General features: G+C 42.8%; 1 protein-coding gene across 3 annotated transcripts in view; it reads left to right on the forward strand.

Moving 5' to 3' along the window:
• CAMTA1 (calmodulin binding transcription activator 1) overlaps positions 1-23,258 on the forward strand; it is a 1,103,644-nt gene that overhangs the window by 320,278 nt on the left and 760,108 nt on the right. Inside the window, exon 4 of one of the 3 annotated variants that reach the window (XM_049877791.1) lies at positions 19,660-19,723. The exons of the other annotated variants lie outside the window; for them this stretch is intronic. Coding sequence (XP_049733748.1) covers positions 19,660-19,692 — 33 coding nt within the window. The 3' untranslated portion in view covers positions 19,693-19,723. Of the gene's footprint in view, positions 1-19,659; positions 19,724-23,258 lie in introns of those variants that run through there. 3 annotated transcript variants of the gene reach the window in all.

Raw genomic sequence — 23,258 nt, forward strand, 5'->3', positions numbered from 1 at the left:
AGTGAGGAGATAGTTTCCTTCTTGTGTAAAGTACTTTAGGCTGGATTTTCTGTTATTTGCAGTCCCAAATATCCTAATTGATTTAGATACTTTGCCCTTATATCCAAGTACTTGCCGGCACTATGTCCTTGTTTTAACCCTGTATTCCTTGTCCACCACCCATCTGTCGGTTTGTCGTACCGTGGTGGATCACATGTTGCTATAATTCTGGGTACTATGCCACCAGTATTTCCAATACTAGCAGGGCCACCATGGTAGATAGGTTTCAGAGAAGCTTCCAGACTAAGACAGACTAGACAGAAGTGCTGGTGATCTACCTTTGAAAATTAGCCAGTGAAAATCCCATGGATCACAACAGAACATTGTCCAATATAGTGCTGGGAGATGAGCCCCCTAGGTTGGAAGGCACTCAAAATACACAGTGGCTGCAACAATGGACTCAAGCATAGCAACAATCATGAAGATGGTGCAGGACTGGGCAGTGTTTTGTTCTGTTATACATGAGATTGTCATGAGTTGGAGCCAACTTGATGGCAACTAACAACAATGTTCTTTGTGTGGTGCTAAGTTCTGTACACAAGCATATTCACCTCCATATGGTGACATGCTCAAAAGGTAATCTTTGATTTTCTCTTCAACTGCCTTTCTCCAGCACAGCCCCTGGCTGGCCCAGTGTCTTGGATATCAGTAAGGGCTTATTGAGTTGAATTTGAGTTTTTAGGACAGGAGTTTAAATTTAGAGACTGCCCATGGGCTTCTGAGAAATTATTGAAAGCCAATCAGTGGCTCAAAGGGAGGATGGGCTGATCAGGGCTTGTACGATTCAGCCAAGCAGACGGCAGTGGGGACGAACATGCCCCATGCAAGGTGCCAGGGAAAATCCATCATGTGTCCTGAGCAGTGTTTTTATTGGAAAATCCATTTATAAATAATCTGGACAAATAAAGTAAAAGGCATTTTATTAGAATTCAGAAAAATTCACGGCTACCGAACGCTGGAGCGATCTAGTTCCACTGCTGCTGATGAGGCTGCCAGGCCTCTCTCCATCACAGGGGACACTCTGACGCTCCAGGGGCTGCCCCGGGACTGTGAGTCTCTTTCTGATTTCTTTGTATGCTGGGCATGAATATCTTCTCTCTCTTCTTTTACAAACTCACATTTATGGGGTGTGTTGGCCAAGCAGATTTACTGCCATGTTTTCACTCAGGTAATTGACAGAGAAGTAGGAAGAAGACACACTCCTTTGGGCTGCTCCTTATCTTTGTTTTCTTGCTCAAGGACACAGGGCAGTGGGAAGCATGGCCGTACCTGGTATGAAAGGCTGGCTTCGGACACTGCCTGCCCTCTCTGGTTCCCTTTCATACCCTTGACCTTGAAGTGTTGGGCCCCTGTGTTCTGTGGGTGTTTTCTCTATCTCAGATATCATTCTAATTTTACAATTGTTTCCGTAACCCAAAGGCAGCTGGGAAAGTCTGTCATTATTATGACCACAGCTGCCATCATTTTTTGAGCACCTACTGTATACCATGTTCTATGCAGAGGGCTTTTGATGGTTCATCTCACCTGGGCTTGACGATGGCCCTCTGGGAACAAACACGAGACTCCAACTCCGTGATGTCAAACAGCTCGCCCAGGGTCGGAGAGTTTGTAAGTTATCGGACTGGGATTAGAACCCAGGTCTGTGCTCAGACCTGAACCAGTCTTTTACCCACTGTAATTTCTTTTTTGGAGCCTTACCACCTCCCACCAAGATTACAGTGATCATGTTTTCCAGACCAACTTGGATACAAACTGCCTGGCCCAGAGTAAGCAAGCAATAAATATTTGTTGAAGGTATAAACAGATGAATCAGACCACGAGTCAGCCAACAGGACTGGCCTTTTGTTAGTGGACTGTTCTGGGCTGTCCCCCAGGGAGCACCTGGCAGCAGGAGTGCCAGTGAGGGAGAAGGCCTGGGCACAGCCTTCTGGCTTGCTGTGGACTTTGAGAGCTGAAGGGGAATGGGGCCAGTGGACGGTTATCAAAGAGGCCAGCAGAGAGGCCTGGTGCATGGCTGCCTGACTGGGTCCATTTGCCAAGATAGCAGAGCCTAAAGCTGAGACTCAAGACTTCACCCAGGCTCAGCTTGGGAAAATATTACACAGTACAAAATAAAATTAAACAGTATTAACCACAGGCCCAAATTGCACCTATATTTTAAAAAACATTGTGCAGCTGAGACTTATAAAGCCCGGCACCAGCATGAGGCCGTCTTGGTTAATGAGAACCACTGCCGCTGTGCCTGCTGCCTCTGCTCATCTTCACCTCCACCAGACACATCTCAGCCTGTCCAGATGCAGTGGGCCCTGGGGGTCAAACTGCAGCTCCATTGGAACCAGGGGCCCTTTGCTTTCTAGAGGAGAAAGGGCTCTTCTGAGTGGCGGGGCCTGGATGTTTCCTGGGTGTAAAGCCTGAGGGGCTGCATTAACCTCTCCTTCCCTTTGTCAAGGATTCCCTGGGTAGTGCAAATGGTGAACGTGCTCAGCTGCTAACTGCAAATTTGGTGGTTTGAGTCTACCTGGAGGTGCCTTGGAAGAAAGGCCCAGTGATCTCCTTTTGAAAAATCAGCTGTTGAAAACCCTATGGAACACAGTTCTACTGTGACACACATGGGGTCAACCATGAGTTGAAATTGTTGTTTTGTTGGGTTTTTTTTTTTTGGTTCCTCTGTCAACAAAAAGGAAAGCAGCAAAAACCAAGGTGGCCAAAGTGAGAGGAGCCATCTCAAGAGAGCTTCATGGGGTCCTGCTGACATCACAGCTACAGAGAGGTCAGAAAGGAGACACATATGCTATACTTGACTTTCCAGGTTTTCAGGGCAATCCAGGAAGGCACATGTGTCTTAAACGGCCACTTCTGGCTCTGTCTCAGCTCCGTCATGAAATTGTGTTGAGTCCTGGAGTAAATAATTTTTCCTTCAGTAACTTGTTTTTCCTCACTTGAAAAATGGGTGTGATGCTAGTGATGTTGGTGATCACTTATGGCTTCCTGTTAATACAGAGTGAGGCTCTGGGGTGATTTTATTTTTTCCTTCCCCAAAATTGTAATGTCCCTTGAGCATTGCAGAAACAAATACTTTTTGGTAATGTGACCTTATTGCTGATATACATGGTTATGCCTATTGTGGCCTACTGGTAACCAACAGAGGGAGTGTTGAGCAGATGATCCAAGGTGGTCTACCAGCCCAGTCCCTGCCTGGGATGGAACCAGAGTCTTTGTACTGACTCCAGGGCCATCTCTGGGCAGTTGTCATTCTCTGTGGGCAATAGGGAGAGGACCAGTGGGAGAGCCCTCCCCTATTTATGTCTTATCTATCCCTTCATCTCATCAAATTCTCAGTAAACCAGTTGCCATTGAGTCAATGTCAGCTCATGGAGACCCCATGTGTGTCAGAGAACTGTGATCCATAGAGTTTTCAGTGGCTGACTTTTCAGAAGTTGATAACCAGGTCTTTCTTTCAAGGTGCCCCTGGGTGGACTCCAGCCTCCAACAGAAAGCATTAACTGTCTGTACCACCCAGGGACTTCAGACTCTCAGTTATTAGGGTGCCTTTGAGTTGGCTCTGACTCATAGTGACCTTATGTACAACAGAATGAAATGTTGCCTGATTCTGTGCCATCCCCACAATCATTGGTGTGTTTGAACCCATTGTTGCAGCCACTGTGTCAATTCATCTCTTTGAGGGTCTCCCTCTTTTTCACTGACCCTCTGCTTTACCAAACATGATGTCCTTCTCCAGCAATTGGTCCCTTCTGATGACATGTCCAAAGTAAGAGAGATGAAGTCTTGCTATCTTTGCTTCTAAGAGCATTCTGGAAGCATATAAATTGTCTGTGTGTGCATGCGTATGTATGTGTGCGTGTGTGTATTATAGTTCCAGAAGAATCACTTGGGTGAGGTAAAGACTTGGTAAATAACTAGATTTGGTGCAAGAGACTGGAAAGGAGGTGTGTTTTTTCTGGCTCTGAGCACCCAGGTAAGGTGCACTTTGGAGGGAAAGGGCTGACTCTGTGTGTTTCTGGACAAGAGGAAGTTTAGGGAGGGACAATCTGAGCTCCAGGCTGCAGCCTCTGGTGGAAGCAGCTTGTTCTTCTGGGAGTTCTCCTGGGCTCCTGGTGGAGGTACATGTGCAGGCTGAGTGAGAAAGGGAGAGTGCCAATCAGGGCTGACAGGCTGAGGGCTTGCTCCAGAGAATGCTGTAGGACGGTGCTCCCTCCTCCTCCTCCCCTCCTTGAACAAGGTCACGAATGACAAATGAACAGGAAATGGGGACAGTGGATTGGGTAGGATCTGGATGTGCTTCTTTGACCTTGAGGGGGCCATGTCCCTTCTATTTGTAATCTTGGGCTAGAACAACTGACAAATGGCCTGATAGGAAACAAAAGCAAACAATAGAGTCACTTGAAAGATACAGTGAATAGAATTTAATTGAATTTTTTTTTTCAGCACAGACATTGATTTGACCCTGTAATATGTATAGAGTAAATCATTAGGGAAATTAATATACATTAAAATGTAGTTTATTATCATGGAACTTTTATAGTGCCTCTAGTTGTGTTTTTAATTATTATTTTAATGACTTTACTGTATTTCAAATAGTGATAAATCTATTTTATTTTTTAAAATAAATGGGCTCGAGTTTTACAAGGTGATGCGTGGTGCGGAGCTGTTGATGAGTATTGCTCCTTCATTAACGAGAACGAACAGATTACAAAGACTGAAAATGGACCGATATACACACTTACAAAAAAGCCAATTAATATCTAACCATTAAACACAAATGTTATAGATCACTCTTACTATCTTATCTGTTCTCTGTGCTCCTATTGGATCCTGCAGAGATTGATTCTTTAAGCTGAGTAAGTGAAGGAAACTCCAAAAGTGGAAATCCCTGGAATTGATTAAAACAAAGAACTTGGGCCACAGTGTGTTGAAAATATCCCATGCCCTCCTCCAACGAGCTTGGGGGATCATGATCCAAATAAGCTGAGGATGCAGGTGATTGTCCATACGTCTTTGGAAGAGGAAGCAGGGGCCAGTGGCTCTGTTGGTAGGATCAGGGCTTTGGGTGTTCTCTCCAGTGGTGAAGATGGATTTATCCTGGCCTATCTGTGCTGTGGAAACTGGTGGAGTAGTGGTTAAGTGCTTCGGCTGCTAACCAAAAGGTCAGCAGGTCAAATCTACCAGGCGCTGTACTCTGATCTAGGGTCGCTATGAGTCAGAATCGACTCAACAGCAATGGGTTTTTTGGTTTTTATCTGCACTCTAAGGAGCCCTGGCGGCGCAGTGGTTAAGTGCTCTGCTGCTAACCAAAAGGTTGGTAGTTTGAACCCACTAGCTGCTTCACAGGAGAAAGATGTGGCAGTCTGCTTCCATAAAGATTTATAGCCTTGGAAACCCTACGGGGAAGTTCTACTCTGTCCTATAGGGTCACTATGAGTCGGAATCAACTTGATGGCAATGGGTTTTTGGGATGTGCACTCTATGTCTTCTGAGCCTTCTTGGGATTAAGGGCAAGTCCATGTTCCATGCTTCTGAGGGTTTGTGTGTAGTCTGGTCTACATTGAGATCAGCTCTGTGACCACTGCTTCAACACTGAACTCACCCGAACTGAGCCACATGATACATGGTATCATTTAGTGTCATAATTGTATGTCCCACATGTTCCACTGCAAGCCTGTCATTCAAACATCCAGTTCCATTAGCCACATGGGTCCTCACACCAGCTTCCTCTCTGGTTGTAGGCTGGCTGGATATTTCTGACTATGCAAGGCTGTTGGGCAGCATGTCTTGACAGCCAGAGGCAGGAGAATGCAGATGTGAGGTGTGTGGGCTCTGCAGACGCAATGCCTAGGTCTGAAGTCTGGCACCAGAATTTCTTAGTTGTATGACCTGAACAGGTTTATTTGTTCATCCATCCATCCATCTGTCCTTCCGTCCGTCCGTCTGTCTGTCAGTCCATCCATCCATCCAATATTTAATGACTCTGGTCCAAGCACTGTTCTAGGGGTTGGGGGTATAGCAGAAACCAAAATGAAGGAAATCTCTGCGTTCTAGTATGCGTGTATGTAATGGACAGAGAAGGACAACTAACAAATGGTATGCCAATAAGCATTGTATATTGTAAACTTGCAGGATGTCAGGTGGAAATATACTGTAGAGAAAAAAATAAAGTGGGTGAAGGGGTTAGAGGGTGTGGCAGGGGATGTGACTATGGAAGACCTGACTGACAAGGGGGCATTTGAGCTGAGATCTGAAGGAAGCCAGAGAGTGAGCCAAGTGGAATTCTGAGAGAAGAGTCTTCCAGGCACAGGAAATTGGAAATGCAAAGGCCCTGAGGCAGGAGCATGATGGTCTTCTCAGAGAGTAGCACAGGGTACTGTGGCTAGAGCAAAGTGATAAGGAACTGATCAGGGAGGAAGGGGGGCCAGACCATGCAGAGAAGTTAGACCATTGTGAGGACTTACACGTTGACTTTGAGTGAGGTGGAAGCCATTTTAGGATCCCCCTGGCTGCTGTGTAGAGAGCAAGGGTATAAACAGGGAGACCACACAGGAGACCATTATAGTCACCCAGGTGAGAAGTGATGGTGGCTTGACCCAAGGTAGCAGCAGTGAACGTGAGGAGAAGTGTTGGACTTTGGATCTATTCTGAAGGTAGAGTGAACAAGATTTGCTCACGGATCGAGGATTGAGATGTGAGAGAAGGAGAGGAGACAATGATAACTCTAAGATGTCTGACCTGAGCCTCTGGAATGGTAGAGCTCTCATTTACTGAGATGGGGAAAGCTTTTATATAAGGTGGGTGTCTTAGTTATCAAGTGATGCTATAACAGAAATATCACAAATGGATGGCTTTAACAAACAGAAATTTATTCTTTCGCAGTCTAGGAGACTAGGAGTCCAAATTCAGGATACCAGCTCCAGGGGAAGGCTTTCTGTCTCTGTCAGCTCTGCAGGAAGGTCCTTGCCATCAATCTTCCCCTGGGTCTAGGAGTTTCTCAGCACAAGGACTCCAGGCCCAAAAGGACGTGTTCCGCTCCTGGCCCTTCTTTCTTGGTGGTAGGAGGTCCCTATCCTCTCTGTTCGCTTCTTTCTTTTATATCTCAAAAGAGATTGACTCAAGATACAACCCAGTCCTGTAGATTGTGTCCTGCCTCATTAACATAACTATCTCTAATCCTGCCTCATTAACATTACAGAGGTTAGAATTTATAACACACAGGATAATTACATCAGATCACAAAATGGAGGAGAACCACACCACACAATAGTGGCAATCATAGTCTAGCCAAGTTGACACACATTTTTTTGGTGGGGGGGGACACAATTCAATCCATAACAGTGGGTCAGGAGTTTACTGTGAGACATGTGAAGTTTAAGATGGCCACCAGATGTCCAAAAGGAATTATTTAATAGGCAGTTGGATATATGAGTGCGCAGTTCAGGGGGGATGTTTAGGCTGAAGATGTAAATTTTGGGGTAGTCAGTGTAGAGATGATATGTAAAGCTGCGAGTCTGGATGAGGTTACTGGGGAGTGAGTGGAGGTGAGAGGTCCAAGGATTGAGCTTTTGTGCAATCTATATCCAAATGATTGAAGAATGAGGAGGAACTAGCAAAAGAACCTGAGAAATAACATCCAGAAAAGCTGGAGAAGGCCAAGAGAGAGTGGGGGAGTCTTAGAAGCTGAGTGAAGATAGGGTTTTGGAAGGGAGGGAGTGATATCAAAAGATGCTGATAAAAAAACCAAAAATCAAACCTGTTGCCGTCGAGTTGATTCTGACTCATAGCGACACTGTAGGACAGAGTAGAACTGCCCCACAGGGCTTCCAAGGAGAGCCTGGTGGATTGGAACTACTGACCTTTTGGTAGCTCTTAACCACTATGCCACCAGGGTTTCCAAATATGCTGATAGAGCTAGTGAAATGAAGACTAAGAATTTACCATTGGCTTTGGTAATGTGGAAGTCGCTGGTGACAAGAGCTGTTTTGATGGAATGGTGGGTGTGAAAACCTGGTGGGTTTAAGAGAGGATGGGAGGAGAGAAATCAGAAACGGTGAGTTCAGATACTCTCTAAAGGAAGCTTGCTTGGAACGGGAGGATAAAAATGGAATGATAAATTTACTTAACTTTTAAAATTCTCAGTTTCTTGATCTGTAAAATGGCCTTTTCTGTATCACTGAGTTGAGGTGAGGGTTAAATGAGATGTTGGAAGCTCAGTGCTTGGAATATGTTGTTAGCTGCCATTGAGTTGGCTCCAGCTCATGGCGACCTTTTGTATAACAACAAACCATTGTCCAATCCTGTGCCGTCTTCATGATTGTTGGTATACAGTTATCCACAAGGTTTTCATTGACTGATTTTTGGAAGTATAGAACCAGTTCTTTCTTCCTAGTCTGTCTTAATCTGGAAGCTCTGCTGAAGCTTGTCCACCAAGGGTGACTCTGCTGGTATTTGAAATATTGTTCCAGCATCACAACAACACGCAGCCACCAGAGTAAGGCAAACTGACGGAAAGGGAATACAGTAAAAAACAAAAACAAACAACCTCTCATTGCCGTTGAGTTGATTCCAACTCATAGCAACCCTATAGGACAGAGTAGAACTGCCCCATAGAGTTTCCAAGGAGTGCATGGTGGATTCAAACTGCTGACCTCTTTGTTAGCAGCCATAGCACTTAAACACTACACCAGGGTTTCTATGGAATATAGAAAGGCCTTAAAAACCTTTGCCAGTACTACTGCTGATCTTTCATGATTGGGGTGTGGGTGGTAGGATCTGGCCTGGTGTGCTTGGATCCTGGAGTTGGAAGTGAATCAAATGTTTGGGTAAATTTCCTCTTTTCAGTAGTTGTGAAGTGTCATCAAAAGATCAGAAAGTCAGAAACACCATATTCCTGTTAAGTGGTTAGCTTATCTGTATGTCTGTGCAAGTGAAGCATGTTGCTTTCCTTGTTCCTATATTCAGTTTTATTGTGTGGTTTACAAAATGACACATTTCAAGATGAAAGCCATTTTAACTTCGAGTTAGAGTCTTTGAAGTATAGGTTCTTTCTTTTTATGATTGTAAAAAAAAAAACACATGCTAATTGTAGAAAAATTGGAAAATAGAAGAAAATGTACAAAGGAGAAATTTATCTAAGTCCTCATACTCATATCTAACTGCTATTAACATTTTAGTAATTTTTCTTGCTGTATCTTTATGAATACTTTAAAAACATATTGAGACTATATTGTGTGCACAGCTTTGTATCTTTTTTTCTGAACATCCTATTGCAAGTGTTAAATTCTTCATAGAACAAAGGAACTGGCATCCTTTTAACAGGCAGTGTTGCCTTCCCAGGAAGGGCAGGTGGATAGTGTGCCTGCACGTGAGGGCTTTGGTGGGTTTGGCATGCAGCTACCTTCTTCTTAAAGTCCCTCCAGTGTTGGAAGGAGAGATTGGAAACATCCCCACTATTTTGACTTTTCAGGAAAAACCCCATCAATTTTGGTGATGCTGATGTAAAAACTACAAAAGTCTCTTCCCATCCCTCCCCCATGCCCTACAATATCTTAGTGGTTGTAGTTTTCTGTTAGTTTCCCTTGATATGCTTCCTTTCTTCTCTAGTTCAGACTTTGGTCAGAATTTCTTGAGGCAGGTCAAAAGTCTTCCGTGTTCAAGGATGGAAAGAGACAACTGCGCCCTAGAACAGTGGTTTTCCAACCTGTTGACCCGATGCACAGCTAGAAAGACATTTCATGTTGTGACCCAGGACACACATATGTATACGCATTTATGATGGAATACCTGAACAGACGTTTCATAAAACACCACCACCCGAAATGCACTCTGATATTTTTCATTCCATTCCATCCCATCCCATCCCATTGAAAAAGCTGATTTCAACCACTAGGTTGATTTCAGGACTCACTGATGGGTTATGAACTGTAGTAAAAAATTGCCATATAGATCTCAAGTCTGGTTCAGGACCGAGGACAGCAGTCCTTCTCTTCCCTTCCTGCTGCCTCCCCTCATGCTCTCTTTTTCTTGCTGTTAGAACACGTTTGGTTCCTTGTTCTGACTTCTCCAGCATGTGTTGACCTGGCTCTCCCTTGGCTTCCATGGGCCACTTTTGGTCTTAGCCATAGTGCCTTGTGCCACTCTCTAATTTAGGCTCATAATCTTCCTAGATCCTAAGCTCCTTGAGAGAAGGCCTAGGTCTTCTCTGTTGCTTGTATTTCCTTTAATGCTTGACACAGACCCCAGTGAATGAATGGAGCTTGACAGGTGAGGATAAGAATATTGCATTCAGGCTGCTCTCTGGGGGTGTGGCTGGCTACAGATTCTCTGAAATTGTAGACTTGTTATCACATTGGACAGGAAGCGCCTCTCTTTATTGGAATCTCTTTCTTTCTTACATGACCAGAGAAGATCAATTCAGTCCTCCTATTGATATTGTCCTGCTGTATTCCTTTGAAAAGCGAGTGCCCTTCTCATAGATTTGACTAGTGTGCATCACCATATCATAAGGTTCTTGGGAAGATATATTTGATTGACTATGTTTTTTACCTGGCAGCCAAAGCACATAGTGATACAATGTGATGCTTCTGGGTTCTTTATCTTTCATCTTACTGCTTGATGTTTTCAAGAAGCAAGAGAAGACAAAAGTCATCTCTTTTTCTTTTTCCTTTTTATGAAATCTGAAATTCGGAGGGTAGGGCCCACATGGTCAAAGGGAAGACTGATATAAGCTTATCAGTGGTCAGTTTTTGATGCATCTCCCATTTGTGGTTTTAATTAAGCTCTCATTTGGACTTAAGGGGAGCTCTGGTGGTCCAGTGGTTAAACATTCAGCTGCTCACTGAAAGGTAGGTGGCTCAAACCAAGCAGCCACCCTGTGGGAGAAAGATGAGGCAGTCTGCCCCTATGGGGCACTTCTACTCTGAGTTGGAATCAACTCAGCAGCAATGGGCATATGGACCTAGGCTTTGGGAATGGAGATATGCATGATTGATCAATAACATCTGAGAATTGGAACCTGGCCCTGTTCTGCTTTTCCAAAGGGATACCTGATGAAGCAGCATAGCAGTGGGGACTTTTGTGTGTCAGCTAAGAAGGCTGTGTTCATGCATATGTTAAAGTCTTCTGAGACCAAATTCAACTATTCTTCAAAGCAGGGTAGAACAATTACCTCCAGAAAATTCATGAATTCTCCTCCTGTTTACTCTTCAATTCCAAAAGCTCAAAGCTGGGGTGCTTGCTTGTCATCTGGGATTCATGATCACAAGTGCTAGCAAATGGAGGTGGTGACTAAGCTTAACTTCTCTTATGAAGGCAGGCTATGAAATTCAAATACTATTGAAATCCAAACACCTTTCATCTATTAATGGCCACCAGTGGCCTACAATCAAGTCACAGTCTGTTAGCTACACAGTTAACTTGTTTATTTGAAGTATGAATTAAGGATTTGAGGCATTTGCTAATGAATCTTACTTGCTCCCTACTTTAGCTGAAATCTCTGTATTTTCTGAAGGTAGATATTCCTGGAATTTAAGGAAAGGTGTTTTTTGACCCCATTTTCTTCCTACGTGAAATCAACTTCTGTTTTGCTTTTATACCGACTGGAAGAAACAGACTTGGAGTCCTTCTTTCCCCACTGGACTCTTCCTTAATTTCAGTCTCAGTTTTGTAACTTGTGGAAAGTACCTCCTCCTTCCTGTAGTTCTAAGGGCTCTCTCAGCATGAGTGTTGTACCCCTTATATGGGAACAGAGGCGAGTGGTGGAGTCTTCCCCTTTGCCAACCTCCTTTGATTCTCCCTTTGTTTGTGGCTGTCCTGTGGAATGAGTTTCTTTTGTAGATAATGGGATTCCATTATGGGGTGTTAGGGCTGCTCTGGAGCTGTTGGCTGTGAGGGAAGATAGGAGGTTTTGATCAATGGTTTCTGCTTGTACCTTGGATGTGTTAATTTTAAGATGGTTTACTTCTGTTTTTATTAGTTTTATTGGATTTGGTACAGGGGAGGAGTTGGCATTGGTGTTGGTGTTTGTTCTGCAAGGAAATGTAGTTGTTCAGAGTTAGGTGGCAATGTTTTGCTTGGAGGTAAGAAGGGCTTGGAACAAGGCAAAATGCCTACCTCTGTCCCTATAGGCAACAGAGCCATTGCCTGGTACCTCCAAAAGACTTTATTGGTTAATCTGTTATAGTAGGGGTGTTACTGGGGCTTTTGAGCATTTCAGGTGGGGATACCTATTGTTGGGAAGAGAACACGTGCACATACACAGTATAAATTCCTGATTTATTTAGCCAGTGATTCAGAATTTTGGTGAAGGGAGGTGGCTACACAGAGACCAAGTGGATGCAGCATATTTTTGCATGTCTTGTCCCTTGTCCCTAGTTCTTAATGGGAGTTGGCAGTGTGTGGCTGTCAGTGACACTTTCTGTGCAGCTAGAATCCTGCCAAGGTTGAAAAAGAAGCCAAATTCTTGCAACACTGCTTCTGTTTTATATTCAAGTTTTTATCACCATTCCAGAAGGACTTACAACAAAATCTGTGCTCTTTTAGGCTCTTCTGATTCTTGAACTAAACCTATCATTAGCAAGGCTACATCTTTATTTGTGGTTGAGGTGAAGCATGGGTGGAATTGGAGGAAGCAGAGCTGGTACTGAGTTATCTCTGAACGCTGTCTCTCTCTCCTGCCGTTTAGTATTCAAGACAGCCTGGATCCTCATAGGCTTCATTGCGGCTCTTTCTGAGGCAGCTATGGTATCCTCAAAGTTTTAACCCTGTTGCCCTAGGCTGGGTGTGTCCCTTATTCAGAAATCACTGACCTCTCAAAGAATAAAACAAAAATCTAAAAATTCATGACAATATTGTTCCTGCTATTGTAATGGAGTAATTGGGACCATATTTGTCCTCTTGGCCTAAACAATTATGAAACTGGACAAAATACAAACTATTTTAAGATCCTAGACAATAAGCAGTATAGGAGTGTGATTCCTGAGAGAAGAGAAACATATTAGGTGAGCCCTGCAATCACCTTGAATTTTCTGCTTGGAGGCATTTGAAGATTGTGGTTTCAGGGAAGTATCCCAAGAAGACCATGGTTATCTTGCTGAGTTGAGGAAACAGATACCAGCATTCAGGGAGGCTGAGATGGCCAGAATTTGCAGGGCAGAATATCAGAGACAAGGAAGCTTTGCAGAGAAAGTGCTCCAGAAACCCACATGGGTCTTCTTGAATGTTTTGTTGAATGCTAAGCTGTTGATTTGTAAGGTGAAAGTCCATTAGCCTGGGCAGAAAGCATGTAGAGCTATAAGGTAAAAAATCCCCAGAGCTCATACAGGACTGTGAAATGCACAAATTCTTACTAGTCAGATAGGAGAGTCTTCCTTGAATATCTGAGACAGTCAATGGAGACCCCAGAAGGAAAAAACAATTATAGAAGGGCTAAACCGTTTCTAGGGTGAAAGGTACTGTAGACCCACCATTGCATAATAGATAATAATGATCAATGGAATTTATTCCAAGAATGTAAGATTGTTTTAACATTTGAAAATCAATCCATAAAATTCACCATTTCAGCATAACAAAGTAGAAAAACCATTATGGTCATTTTAGCAGATGAAGAAAGATTATTAGATAGAATTCCACACCTATTATGTTAGGAATTATTGGAAAACCAGGAATAAAATGTGGTTTCCTTAACCTGATAAAGGGCATTTTTAATAACTTACAGCTAATATCATATGTAATAGTGAAAGACCAAAGCCTTTCCCCTATTATAAGGAACAAGGAAGGATATTCACTCTAACCACTTCTATTCATTATTTTAATGGTTGTCTTAGCCAAAGTAATAAGGTAAGAAAAAGAAATAAAAAAGCCTTCAGGTTTAAAAGGAAGAAGTAAAGCTATCTTTATTAGCAGATGCCATGATTATCTATTTAGAAAGCCTAAAAAATTTACAAAACTAGATGTTTTGCTGATGTCTGATGGATTCTGGCTAAAAGCAGAGAATATCAGCAAGGTGTTTACCTGCGTTTTATTGACTAGGCAAAAGTATTTGACTGTGTAGATCATAACAAAGAAGAATGGAAATTCCGGAACACTTATTGTGCTCATGAGGAAACTATACATGGATGAAGGGGCAGTCGTTCAAACAGAACAAGGGGATACTGTGTGGTTTAAAGTCAGTAAAGGTGTGCATCAGGGTTGTATTGCTTCACCATAGTTATTCAATCTGTATGATAAACAAATAATCTGAGAAGCTGGACTATATGAAGTAGATGGGGCATCAGGACTGGAGGAAGACTCATTAACAGCCTGAGGTATGCAGATGACACAACCTTCCTTCCTGAAAGCGAAGAAGACTTGAAGCACTTACTGATGAAGATCAAAGACCACAGCCTTCAGTATGGATTATACCTCCACATAAAGAAAACAAAAATCCTCACAAGTGGACCCATAAGTAACATCATGATGAACAGAGAAAAGATTGAAGTTGTCAAGGATTTCATTTTACTTTGATCCACAAGCAACATCCATGGAGGCAGCAGTCAAGAAATCAAACAGTGCATCTCTTTATAGTGTTAAAAAGCAAAGGTGTCACCTTGAACACTAAGGTGGATCTGACCCAAGCCATAGTATTTTCAATCACCTCATATGTATGCAAAAGCCGGATGATGAATAAGGAAGACAGAAGAATTGACACCTTTGAATTGTGGTGTTGGTGAAGAATATTAAATATACTATGAACTTCCAAAAGAATGAACAAATCTGTCTTGGAAGAATTACAACCAGAATGCTCCTTAGAAGCAAGGATGACGAGGTTCCATCTCACATACTTTGAATATCTTATCAGGAGGGATCAGTCCCTGAAGAGAGACATCATGCTTAGTAAAGCAGAGGGTCAGCAAAAAAGAGGAAGACCCTAATGAGATGGATTGACACAGTGGCTGCAACAATGGGCTCAAGCATAATAATGATTGTGAGGATGGTGCAGGACTGGGCAGTGTTTTGTTCCGTTGTACATAGGGTCACTATGAGTCGGAGCTGACTCGATGGCACCTAACAACATAACAACAACTACAAAGAATCTACAGTACTACTACACACACACACACCCAGTGCCTCACTTCTAACAAGCGTCCTGACTGTACTTCTTCCACGACGGATTTGTTTGTTCTTCTGGCAGTCCATGGTATAGTCAATATTCTTTACCAACACCATAGTTCAAAGGCATCAATTCTTCTTTGATCTTCCTCATTCATCGTCCAGCTTTCACATGCCTATCAGATGAATGAAAACACCACGGCTTGGGTCAGATGCACCTTAGTCCTCAAAGTGACATCTTTGCTTTTTGACACTTTAAAGAGATCTTTTGCAGCAGATTTGCCCAATGCAATACGTCGTTTGATTTCTTGACTGCTGCTTCCATGGATATTGACTGTGTATCCAAGAAAAATGAAATCCTTGACAAGTTCAATATTTTCTCCATTTATCATGATGTGTGCTTATTGGTCTAGTTGTAAGGATTTTTGTTTTCTTTATGTTGAGGTGTTATCCATACTGAAGGCTGTAGTGTTTGATCTTCATCAGTAAGTGCTTTAAGTCCTTTTCACTTTCAGCAAGTGTGTGTCATCTGCATATCACAGGTTGTTCATGAGTCTTCCTCTAATTCTTGTGCTGCATTCTTCTTCATATAATCCAGCTTCTCAGATTATTTGCTTATCATAAAGATTGAATAAGTATGGTGAAAGTATACAACTCTGACACATACTTTTCCTGATGTAAAAGACCCAATTATTTTCTTCTTTGAATTTTTTGTCGATGCTATGTGTTTTCACTAATGAAGGCATGCTGACTAAAGGACCAATTCAGAGCTTTTGTTATGAGTTATGGATTTTGATATCTATTATCTAGGATTACATATGTCCCAGCGGACACTGGATGTCTTAAATCCAGCTGATATGAGTCCATGATACAGTAGTTTTTTTATTTTATTTTATTTTTTGTTTTCCTTTAGATAAAGGTTTACAGAACAAACTAACTTCTCATTTAACAGTTACACATACTGTTTTATGGCATTGGTTAACAACCACATGACATGCCAACACTCTCCCTTCTCAACCTTGGGTTCCCTGTCACCAGCTTTGCTGACCCCTCCTGCCTTCTAGTCTTTGCCCCTGGGCTGGTGTGCCCTTTAGTCTTATTCTGTTTTATGGGCCTATCTAATCTGTGGCTGAAGGATGAATCTCAGGAGCGACTTCATTACTGAGCTAAAAGGGTTTCCAGGGGCCATACTCTTGGAGTTTCTCCAGTCTCTGTCAGGCCAGTAAGTCTGGTCTTTTTTTGTTAGTTAGAATTTTGTTCTACATTTTTTTCCAGCTCTGTCTGGGGCCCTCTATTGTGACCTCTGTCAGAGCAATCGGTGGTGGTAGCCAGGCACAATCTCTTTGTTCTGGACTCAGTTTGGTGGAAGCCATGGTAGTTGTGGTTCATTAGTCCTTTGGACTAATCTTTCCCTTGTATCTTTAGTTTTCTTCATTCTACCTTGTTCCTGAAGGGGTGAGACCAGTGGAGTATCTTAGACGGCTGCTCACAGATGCTAGATACAGTAGTTGTAAAATTAAAAAAAAAAATTTATTTCTTGAAAATTGGTAAAACATGAAGACACATGGCAATGACTACACATACATTTTATTCTAGTCTCCCTCTTCTTAGCCTTTTTATTACTTTTGATGAAACTTTTCAAAACATGGTACAATGCATTCTCCCTTACTGCAAAAGAAATACTTACAGCCCAATTAAATAAATAGAGCCAATAAATAAATAAAGCCAAGGGATTTTTTTTTTTTTATCTCAGGAAAATTACCACTACAATGCATTCTTCATTACTGCAGAAGCAGTACTTAGAGGCAAAATAAATAAAACAAAAGGCATTTGAATCTCAGGCAAATTACCACTACTATGTATTCTTCATTATAACAAAAGCAGTACTAACAGCTAAGAAGCAGGAACAGCTGCCCTGGAATACTGCAGAACTGCTCACAATAGTGTGTCCTACCTGCTGCACGTGGAAGCAATGACTGGCACCTAAGATTGAATGCAGGGTAAGAATAACTTTTAGGAGCTCCAATCTCTTGAAAAGTATCACTGCAATGCATTATTCCTTATTGGAAAAGCATTAGTTACTGTTCAGAAGCTAGAAAAAAAGGGAGCCAGTAATACCTGGAAACAACGAGTGGGATAAAGAAGAAAATGGCCACTATGACTGAATGAAGATGGGCAATAGCTTACTCTCGCCATAAGTACAGGAGAACACAGTAAAAGGTAAACATAGTGAGGAGGCTTATCTCACAGAAATAAAGGCAGACCTGTCAAAACCTGTCAAAATTTTAGAAAATTCACACATCTGGAAGTCATCCCCTAAGACAATGCTCAATCTACACAAAAATGAGGCTCCCACTCAAGATTTTTGAGTTTCACACATTTCAAAAAGCTCCCACCTTGAGGCTAAACATGTTAAAATCGGACTACCCCCTTTCAAGAGAACTCCAGAGGCATAAAAAGTGGGTGGAATACCGTATGTCCCATGGGTCTTGAAAAGGTTAATATTATTTTTATTTTACTTTAGCAATAGATTTTATATTTTAACCCAACATAGCCAAAATATTATCATTTCTCTAATTAAAAAAATTAGCCATGAATTATTTTATATTCTTCTTTGTACTAAGTTTTCAAAATCCAGGGTACATTTTCCACTTAGAGCCCATCTCAGTTTGGATTAGCCACATGTCCAGTGTTCAGTAGCCATGTGTGGGTGCTGTATGTTCTAGATATGGATATTGCATGCATCTGGAAAACACAACTTGTCACCTTGAGCCAAAGGACACTGCACTGCCAAGCCACTGGCTGCCCTCCATACCCATGGTAGCTGACGTCAGGCCCCAAATATGAGAGAATATGTCACCTCAAGCAAACACTGCCTTTGAGAGCAGGGTTTACTGTCCCATCGGTCCAGATTAGAGGTGAAGAGCCTTGGTGTGCGTTGGTGTGTGGAGATGTTCACATCTGTTTAGGGTAAATATAGGGGATTCTCCACCCGCCTGTCAGTTTGTCATACTCTGTTGGCTTGCGTGTTGCTATGATGCTGGAAGCTATGCTACCACTATTTCAAATACCAGCAGGGCTGCCCATGGTGGATAGGTTTTAGTGGAGCTTCCAGACCAAGACAGACTAGGAAGAAAGACCTGGCAATCTACTTCCAAAAATTAGCCAATGGCAACCCTGTGGATCACAATAGAATATTGTCTGATACAGTCCTGGAAGATGAGCCCCCTAGCTTGGACCGCACTCAAAATACACAGTGATTACAACGATGGACTCAAACGTACCAACAGTTGTGAAAATGGCACAGGACTAGGTGATGTTTTGTCTTGTTATAAATGCGGTTCCCATGAGTCAGAGCCAACTTGCCAACAACTAACAACAGCAGCAATGGGATTCTCGGAGGGGCTGATTTCCCCTCAGACTCTTGACTGAGGCTCTCTGTTACTTCCATCCCCATCTAGAAGGCGACTCCCACCAAAGACAGTATGTCTTTCAACTCCATGGAATAGCCCAGCCAGAGAAATTGGCTTCCTCTCCAACAATTTCCCCTCTAGAAGCTCCCAGAAAAAGGACAGGGGTCCTCCCAGGTCTTCCACCTGATCTCCTTCAGATGGTCCATCCTCCTCCATCTGTCTTTAAGAGACAGGTCCAATGACAGGGAGAGGAACAGGTCACTTGAGGTGACTTTAGGGTTTGTCATAACAAATTAGCCCTCTGCCCCACAAATAGTTGTTCTTTATTCTTCTGAGTCCAAGTAATAAAAATATCTATGGTCTATACAATCTCACATATTTTATACACAAAAACAAATCTTTCAACCAAAGAATTTTTTTTTTTTTTTTTAATGAGAGTTCTGCACAAGGGTTTTATCTGTAAGGGACCAAAGCTAAAGGGGAGAAAAAAAAAAAAAAAACAGCCCAGGCTCTCCTAGCAGCTGGCCCCAGCATCTGCTAGAGCCACTGAATGCAATTATATTACTCCCAAACGAGAAGTAAAAATATCTTGTTTCCAATACTCTTGGTTTTAAGACTCATACTTAATGTCCTCTGGGTATTTCAGCAGTGCCAGATCTCTGTGTTATGTGCTTTATTAGGGATGTGTGAATGTCATATTAATGACCTCAAACCAACACGTTCACAATGGAAACAAATTTTCCCAGAATTCACTGCTCACTGCACTTTGCAAAAAAGGATAATTGGCCTTAATTTTAAAATCAAAATAAATAACCATTCCAAGTCTTCCCCAGTGGTTCTTTCCAGGTCACCCCATGCAGGAAGCTTGTGGGTCTCCTCATAGATAAATTCTCCAACCCTGAACCCAATAGCACAATGCCCATGTCCAACCATTCCCATCCCTGTCCACTCATGTACTTTCTGAGCTGGCTGGGCCAAGACCCTGCACAGGATGTTCTGGGTTCCCACCCCCCGGGCAAAACCAATATCCCAAATCATGCTTTCTAAATGACCAGCTCTTAGGTTATAAGCAACTAGCATAGAGAATAATGGTTTATATATTTTATTTGTATAGGTTGTAGCAGAGCTGTACTCTGACAATTTATGAGGGCGGTGAAGATCTCCAAGGGTGTCTGGAGGACTTTCCACAAAATGGTAAATAGCAATTCAGGATGAATTCCTAACAGCCTAAACTTCTGAATTAAAGCCTGGCCCAGTTGGCTGCCTGTTATTAGACTGTTAAAAAGAGTTCTCATATGCTCCAAGTACCAATCCATGAAGAAACTTTGAGCAGCCATAAAAGCATTCAGAGACAGACTAAGTGAAGAGGCAATTCATCCATTTTTTCATTTATTTATCCACTCATTGTTTCAACCCTTCTATAAATTATTGAGCACCTACTATATGGTAGGCACTATGCCAGGCCCTAATACAAAGACGTACAAGAAATGGTCTTTATCCTCAAATACAGCTGGGAAGGCAGACAGGGCTGCAGGATCCAGGGCTTTTGTGTCAACTGCAAAATAGACGACGAGTGTTGAATTAGTAGTGTGAACAATGTCTTACAAGATCATAGAGGTGAAGAGCAGGGAAGGATTCACTGAGGAGTGAACATTTAACCTAGCTCTTGAAGAATGAGTAATTTTCCAGGCAGAGAGGTAGCTGGTAAAGGCATTAGGCAAAGGAAATGGCAAGTGCAAAAGCAGAAAAATGGGAAAAGCAAATGTGTTCAGGAAACTGAATAATCTGAAGTAGGTACAGTCTGAAGAATGGGGACACTGCTGGTTCAATGGTAGAATTCTTGCCTTCCATGCGGGAAACCTAGGTTCAATTCGGGGCCAACGCATCTCATGCTCAGCCATCACCTCTCTGTGAGTGGAAACTTTTGTGTTGCTATGGTGCTGACCAGGTTTCAGTGGAGCTTCCAGACTAAGACAAACTGAGAAGAAAGGCCTGGTGATCTACTTCTGAAAATCAGCCAGCGAAAATCCTATGGATCACAACGGTCTGATCTGCAACAGATCATGGGAGTGGTGCAGGACCGGGCAATGTTTCATTCCATTGTGTTTTGTTCCATTGTGCATAGGGTCTCTGTGAGTTGGGGGCCAACTTAATGGCAACTAACAACTTCAGTAACAATGCAGCCTGAAGTGCATGGAGAAGAATGGCAGAACTCAAAGCTGGAAAGGAAAGGAGGCTCCAAACTGGAGGGATTAAAATGCCAGGTGGATGGAGTTTTATCCAGAAGGCCAGGGGAGCTATTGAAAGCTTTTAAGCAGAGGGAAGATACAAAAAGAGTTGTGCTTTAGCAGCACTGCTTTGATGGCAGCATGGTGGAGAGGGAGTGCTAACACTGATTGGAGACTATGATTACAGCCCAGGGAAGGGACGAGGAGATCCTGAACTACGACAGTGGGAAGGGGAAAAATGGAACCAGGCTGAATATTTTTTTCAAAAATGAAATAAATGGGGCTTGAAAACCAATTGGCTGGACAAAATGAGGAAGAAGGAGGCAGCAAGGACGCCTCTGAAGCGGAGGTCACAAACTGGCTGCCCAGGGGCTGAGTCTAGCCAAAGATGTGCTTACTTGGTCCACACAGTATTTTTTCCATTTGAATTATTTGCCAACATTTGAAGATTGAAAGACGAGGAGTTCCAGCTTCTTTTGGAAAATGAGATGGTCTGGCAACTCTGGGCCCACGCTCCTGCTGAGTAGTCACTGGTTGGAGCTGAGAAACAGCTGCCCCCTTCAGATGGGTGTGAGTTCTCCAGATGGCCACAACCTCCACCTGGCTGGCTGTCTTGACTGGCAAGACCTCCTTGGACTGTAGGCACTTGACTTTGGGGCTCCTACTCTGGCATTGGCAACTGGGAAGATAGTAAGGCCATGAGCCAATACAGATTACTCAGAAAGAAATACATTTTAGATCAATAGGTTTTAAAAGACAAGTATGTTAACCAGAACACTCATTGCCCCTTAATACATTGACGTTTGTTGATTAAGTTGGACCCAAGATCGCCCCAACATCTACCTCAGCATTTTAACGCTTGTTAATTTATTATCTCTTAGCTCTAACTTAAACCTTTTGTCCTACTCTGTGATACTGAAGCTGGACCCTGTAAATATTTCTCCTTTGCCAGCTTGGTAGACTGTTAAAATTCATCAACAGAGAGCAATGAAGTGATCCTACAAGATAATAATAACAAGAAGACATATTCTTTCCAGTTTCTGTACTCTGTCGTTATTATCATTATCATTACTATTCAGACTGTGAGCCTAGTGGCCATACAGATGAGTGCCAGCTGTACCCTCAGGACATACTCCCTCCATGGGCAGGCTGCTTCAGACCAGCTGTGGTCCACCCACACCCCTAGACAACAACATGCTGTGTCCACAGACCGGCTCTGGCCTCGTGAGACCTCCAGCAACAGCAAGTCACTTCTACAAACCCACTCTAGCCCATGCCCCCAGCAGGCAGCTTATTCCCATGGCAGCCATGTCCTCAGCCTCTGCGGGGGTGGGGGGGGGTTCTTCTAGTTTTTAGCTTATTCGTTGTCCACTCTTCCTTAGCCTAGAGGGAGTAGCTGCTCTTTTGTACCTGATACTTCTGGAACTCTTAGAACCCTCTTTTATCTCTATTAGTAGTTAATACAGATAATTATGGATAACATTGAGAAGAGTGGGAATTCCAGAACACTTAATTGTGCTCATGAGGAACCTATACATAGATCAAGAGACAGTTGTTTGGACAGAACAAGGGGATAGTGAGTGGTTTAAAGTCAGGAAAGGTGTGCTTCAGGGTTGTATCCTTTTGCCATACCTAGCTATGAGTCGGAGTTGACTCGACAGCAGTGGGTGGGATTCAATCTGTATGCTGAGCAAATAATCTGAGAAACTGGACTATTTGAAGAACGGGGCATTAGGACTGGAGGAAGACTCATTAACAATCTGAGTTACGCAGATGACCCAACCTTGCTTGCTGAAAGTGAAGAGGACTCGGAGGACTTACTGATGAAGATCAAAGACCACAGCCTTCAGTATGGATTGCACCTCAACATAAAGAAGACAAAAATCCTCACAACTGGACCAATAAGCCACATCATGATAAATGGAGAAAAGACTGAAGTTGTCAAGGATTTAATTTTACTTGGATCCACAATCAACACCCATGGAAAGCAGCAGTTAAGAAATCCAATGATGCATTGAGTTGGGAAAATCTGCTGCAAAGGACCTCTTTAAAGTGTTGAAAAGCAAAGATGTCACCTTGAAGACTAAGGTGCACCTGATCCAAGCCATGGTATTTTCTATCGTATCATATGCATGTGAAAGCTGGACAATGAATAAGGAAGACTGAAGAATTGACGCCTTTGAATTGTGGTGTTGGCGGAGAATATCGAATATACCATGGACTGCCAAAAGAATGAACAAATCTGTCTTGGAAGAAGTACAACCAGAATGCTCCTTAGAGGCAAGGATGGTGAGACTGCGTCTTATTTCTTTGGACATGTTATCAGGAGGGATCAGTCCCTGGAGAAGGACATCATGCTTGGTAAAGCACAGTGCCAGCAGAAGAGAGGAAGACTCTCAATGAAATGGATTGACACAGTGGCTGCAAAGATGGGCTCAAATATAACAACGATTGTGAGAATGGTGCAGGACCAAGCAGTGTTTCC

Source organism: Elephas maximus, chromosome 3 (assembly GCF_024166365.1).
Source record: "Elephas maximus indicus isolate mEleMax1 chromosome 3, mEleMax1 primary haplotype, whole genome shotgun sequence".
Taxonomy (NCBI): domain Eukaryota; kingdom Metazoa; phylum Chordata; class Mammalia; order Proboscidea; family Elephantidae; genus Elephas; species Elephas maximus.